Source organism: Pipistrellus hanaki (assembly GCF_964339955.1).
Source record: "Pipistrellus hanaki genome assembly, contig: scaffold_79, whole genome shotgun sequence".
Taxonomy (NCBI): Eukaryota; Metazoa; Chordata; class Mammalia; order Chiroptera; family Vespertilionidae; genus Pipistrellus; species Pipistrellus hanaki.
Genome location: NW_028182256.1, coordinates 92501 through 98000, shown reverse-complemented (window position 1 = coordinate 98000; position 5500 = coordinate 92501). Strand labels below are relative to the sequence as shown.

The 5500-nt window shown below is 57.5% G+C and overlaps 1 protein-coding gene across 3 annotated transcripts in view; it reads left to right on the top strand.

The window, feature by feature from the left end:
* Positions 1-2053: 2053 nt before the first annotated feature.
* LOC311616152 (uncharacterized protein) overlaps positions 2054-5500 on the top strand; it is a 21508-nt gene continuing 18061 nt past the window's right edge. For 2 of the 3 annotated variants that reach the window (XM_084907416.1, XM_084907417.1), the window contains exon 1: positions 2054-3177. In XM_084907416.1, coding sequence (XP_084763542.1) covers positions 2840-3177 — 338 coding nt within the window. In that variant the 5' untranslated portion in view covers positions 2054-2839. The remainder of the gene's footprint in view (positions 3178-5500) is intronic. The other variant, XM_084907418.1, reaches the window with a different exon arrangement.

Here is a 5500-nt window from a genome sequence, read left to right as displayed (position 1 = left end):
TGAAATCCACAACCTACGGAGGCACCACCAAAGTTTCCCGCCCCCACATGCTTGTCTTTGGGCAGAGACAGATTTTTCCTCAAGTTTTCAGGGGTCGAGTTTACCGTTCATTGCCCGAATGGCTGGCTTCTGGGCTTAGTCCCTAGTACTTGGAAATACTTCCTCCCTGAGCTGAAAATCATAGATATTGGGTGGGGTGTGGAGGTTGGGGGCCACAAAAGAGAATTTTAAAAAGAGGAGGGTGGGCCCTAACGGTCTTGGCTCCGTGTTTAGAGGGTCGGCCTGCGGACAGAAGTGTTCCAGGTTGGATTCCAGTACTTTGGTTGTGAGCACATCTCCGGCTACAAAAATGGTTTTGTTCGGTTCTGCTCAAGGGCAAGTGCTTTGGTTGTGGGCGTATCTCACTCTATCCCTCTCCCTTTCTCTCTGTAAAAAAAAAAAAATCAATAAGATATATTTTTTTAAAACGAGGAGGGTCGGCGGGAGGCCAGAGAAGAAATCCATGAGGAAGGAAAGACTTGATACATTAAGTTGTCTACTTGAAAAAATTTTATGCGTTTTTGTTTTGTTTAGTTTCATACGAAGATTCCTATTTACTTATATCGGATGTATTAATTTCTTATTTTGATTTAAAACTCCTATTGCCCCCTGACCGGTTTGGCTCAGTGGATTGAGCTTTGGTCTGCAGATAGAAGGTTCCATTCCATGTATCTTGGTTGCCGGCACAGGGTCTCATTGATGTTTCTGATTATCTAACCCTCTCTTCTTCTCTCTGTAAAAAAAAGAAAATAGAGAGAACAACACCACAAAAACAATTAAATATATTAAAAAAAATTAAAACCGTGTTGTTTATGAACCTGTGTTTCTGCCTCCTTTAGGATTTAGAACCCGGGCTTCCTTCAAAAATGCTTTTGTTATGTACTCCCTTTTTTTCCAGGAGTGGAAGGGGGGGGGGGAGTTTTATCCCAAGTGTTGTCAAACACTGTTCTACACTGTTTCCTGATCTAGATCAGTGATTTTGAAGTGCTCGCAGCAAACAATTTCACATAGTTTCCAGCCACTTAGACGTGAATTCCAAGTGGTGTGAAACACTATCAGTCTGTTTTGTGCCATTTAGGAGTGAATTCTGAGTGTTTTCCAACACTGTTCTACAGTGTACTGCTCTTTAGGCATGACTCCCAAGTGTTGTCAAACATTGTTCTACACTGATTCCTGATGGTTTTCTCTTTATTTTTTTTTATTTTTATTTTTTATATTTTCATTGATTTCAGAGAGGAAAGGGGGAGAGAGAGGAGAGAGAGAGAGAGAGAGAGAGAGAGAGAGAGAGAGAGAGTGTTGTTGTTGTTCTAGTTGTTTATCATTATTCGGTAGCCTTTAAAAAAATAAATATGTTGCCCTAACGGGCTTGGCTCAGTGGATAGAGCGTTGGGCTGCAGACTGAAGGGTCCCAGGTGCTATTCCAGTACTTTTGTTATGGGCACATCCTGGGCTGACTGCAAAAATGTTTTTGTTATGTCCTTCCTGGAGTGAGGGAGGGAAGGGAAGGGAAGGGAAGGGAAGGGAAGGGAAGGGAGGGAGGGAGGGAGGGAGGGAGGGAGGGAGGAGGGAGAGAGAGAGAGAGAGAGAGAGAGAGAGAGAGAGAGAGAGAGAGAAGTCCGGAGAAGTATTTCACTTGCGAGTGGCCCGGCCCACCCCTGTGTTCCGTCCATCTCCCGAAAAAGATTTTCCTTATATGTATACATGTATATGTACATATTTATCTTAAAACCTTTGTATAATATATATCAAAATATGTGTCCTTGCTTTATATTTATGTATATGTGAATATATATAAAAATAAAAGCATAATATGTTAATTAGACCAGATGTCCTTCTAGACAACCTTCTGGATGAAACTGGGGTTGCAAGGGAAGCCCAGATCCCAGATGCTAGAGGGAAGCAAGCTCATGCCAGCAGCTGGGAGAAGGAAGGCCTATTCTTGCACAAATTTCGTGCATCAGGCCTTAAAAAAAAAAAAAAAAAAAAAATATATATATATATATATATATATATATATATATATATATTCAGCAGAGTTTTATGTAGAAGGATTTCTTTAAGTTGATTAATATTATGAGTATAATATTTAATTTTATATAACTTGTGTTTTTCTCTCAGAAACGTGACTCTGAGATCTTTTAATGGGCTTACATGTGCGTGTACGTCATCCTTTTATAGATTGCATGGCATTTTATATTTGGATATGCCATAATTTGTTTCATAATTCTCACAATAATAGACATTGTGGCTGATAGTTAATCATTAAAATGATTATGAAATAAATAAAAAAAAAAGATTTTCCTAAGCCCCCCTCGACCCCCCCTTCCCCACCCCCTTTCCGCTGCCGCCGTGCCGTCCCGGAGTTTGTGTTTGGGGGTGGGGGTGGGGGCCCGGGACGCGATCGGCCCCTCTGGCGGGGCGGTGGGGCGCCCTTGCCGGCCAGGGATCTGGATCCGTCCCGCTGACGTTCGCGCCGGTTGTCGGGAGCCACCTGGCGGCCGCTTTTATATCGTTTCTTCCTTACGGAGAATCTAGGGCGTGGAAGCGGCCTCGGTGCCCGGGGCCAAGTTCCAGGATGCCGGCGGCGCTGTCAGGATTGTGCCGGCTGCGCCGGTCCGTCAGCGGTTGGCCAGTTCTCCGGAGATTGAACCTGGAGAACTAGTGAGGGAAGTTGAGTGGCTGCTGCCGCCGCCGCCGGGGTGGTGGGCCGCTAGGACGGGTCGACCAGCACTCTGTTACCTCTCCGCGGGGACCGACCGGGGCCGCCGCCGCCGCCGCCGCCGCCGCCACAGGCGAAGCCATGGAGGGTGGCTCGCGCGCCGCTCCTTCGGTGCCTGTCGGGTTCTCCGGAGATCGGACCTCCGGGGCTATTGAAGGTGTGAGTGGCCGCCGCCGCCGGGGACGTGTCGACCAGCACTCGCTGTCGCCCCTCCGCGCGGAACGCCGGGGCCGGGGCCGGGGCCGGGGCCGGGGCCGCCGCTGCCGCCGCCTCCGCCGCCGGCCTTGGCCTCGGCCGGGGCCGCCGCCGCCGCCGCCGCTGCCGCCGCCACAGGCGAAGCCATGGAGGGTGGCTCGCGCGCCGCTCCTTCGGTGCCTGTCGGGTTCTCCGGAGATCGGACCTCCGGGGCTATTGAAGGTGTGAGTGGCCGCCGCCGCCGGGGACGTGTCGACCAGCACTCGCTGTCGCCCCTCCGCGCGGAACGTCAGGGCCGGGGCCGGGGCCGGGACCGGGGCCGGGGCCGGGGCCGCCGCCGCCGCCGGCCGAGGCCAAGGCCGGGGCCGGGGCCGGGGCCCGGGACGCCGCCGCCGCCGCCGCCGCGGCGGGCGTAGCCGGAGAGGCTGGGTTGCGCCGGGACGCCGTCCTGTCCCGACCCGTGCCTTGTGTGGGCGTTTGCTCCCGCGGGGTCCGTTCATCAGAGGAGCTTTCCGTGAAGTTTTTCAAAGTCCGATGCGCATTCTGGGGGGCAAGTGAGTTCTGCCGGCCGACGCCGTGGACGGGCCCTTGCGTAGACACGGTGGTCGTAGGCGCCTCGCGGAATTTTTTCAAAGTCCCGATTCGGAAGCACGTTTGACCGGGCCGTGCCCGCGCGGGCGAGATGGTGAGAGAGGCCGTGGACGGCCCGGCCCGCTCCCTCTTGCTGCCGCCTGATCCGAAGCACGCTCTTGACTACGGGGGTCGACCAGATAGCCCCGTTTCTTTCTCTTACACCCCCCCCCCCCGGCCCTTCTTTGGTGGCGATGGGGTCCCGTGGGGTCTCCGGTGGCCGTGATTCCCTTCCGTGAGGCCGGCGTGATATGTAGACAGACTCCCCTGCCTCCGGGCGCATCCATGCTCTGCCTGAAGTTGGCATTTTGTACCACGAGATTAGTGTGGACACCATGTCCCTGGGTGCCTGAGAAAGAGAAAAGAGGAAAAGAAGGGCTTGGGTGGCGAGGCTAAAAGCGGCCAGGCCCGTTCCGAGCGGCTGTCTGCGCCTCATTTTCCCTTCTCCTCCTCGGTGCTTGTTGGCCCCGCGCTTGATCGATGTGGTGACGTCGCGCTCTCCCGGGCCGGGCCTAAGCCGCGCCAGACGAGGGACGGACATTCCTTGGCGAATGGGACCGCTCTTCTCGCTCTGCCCGCGGGCCCCTCGCCTCTTACCCTCCTGCCCGATGGCTGTGTGTGGAAGGGGAAGGGGTGCGGAACCCGGCCCGACCTCGGTGGTGTTCGCGCCCCCCGTTGGTCTTTGTGACGCAGCGGACACTCTCCGCGCTGGCTTTCCCGGCTTGCGTCTCGCGGGCCGCCCCTCCTCGCGGCGGGGAGGGGGCCGGCCCGCCGTCGCGCCGCACGCGCCTCTGCCGTCGGGCGTGCGTGCGCTCCTTCGCCTTGGCCCTCGGTTGGTGCTCCTGGAGCGTTCCAGGATGTCCTTCAGGTGCCCGAGGCCGAGCAGGTGGTGTCGTTTCCCGTTCCCCGCGGGTCCCCCAACGGGCCGCCGCTGTCGGTGGTGCCGCGGCGGAAGAGGGGCTCCGGAGCGGGGGTAGTCTTGACCCGGACAAGGTGAGGCACGCCCGTCCCCCTCGCGTGAGGGGGCCCGGGTTTCTCGAAACGCTGTGCCGCGCGGACAATCGCGACGGGGCCGAGCCAGCGATGGCCGGCCGCTGGCTGACCCGTGAGAGGTATTTTTTCGCTGCCGCCTGTTATTTCCTACGTCGCTAGTTTTTTTTCCTGTCGCGTCGTTGCCGGTCTTTCCGACGCAGCATCGCGGGGCTCTCTTTTAGCTTATAACTGAATGTGAGGCCCCCCGGTGATTCAAGAGGGCGAGCGCCGAGGCAGCGCGGGCTCGCTCCCTTCTCTCCCCTCTCTCTCGGCGGCCCCTATCGCGAGCGCTCGTTGCGTGTACAGCCCCGCTCTGTGCCGAGTCGGTCCGGGTCGTAGCTTCCCCTGTGGCCCCTCTCCCCTCCGGCCCCCGGTGTCGCACGCAAGTGTGGCTTTGCGGGCTCGATGGGGGTTTGCTTGCGTTGGGGTGGGGACGACGCGCCCTCGGTGAGGAAGCCCTTCTCTAGCGTTCCGAGAGGGTGCCTTGGGGTACCGGATCCCCCAGCCGCCGCCCCTCCTCTGGAAGCGCGTTCGGTAGCCGCCCCCCCCCCTGTGCTTGGGCACTCGGGCCCCTCTGCTCCGGCTTTTGAGGGGCCGAGCGACGACGGCGACACGCAGCTGTTGCCTATGCCTTTTGCCTACCGTGGCCCGCGCCTCCCCCCTCCGAGTCGGGGGAGGGTCCCGCCGGGCCGGGGGCCGGCGGCGTCCGTCGCGGTGAAGCGCTGCGCTGCGCTGCGCTGCTCTTGCGCTTACGTGCGGGCGTGTGTTGCCGCGTTTGCCCGTTCGGGCGCGTGCGCGGAGGGGGTTCTGGTTCGAGGCGCGGAGGCCTTTCCCGTCCCCCGGCGTTGCCCGCTCCTCCCACGCCTTGGTGAGATGCGGCTCTCC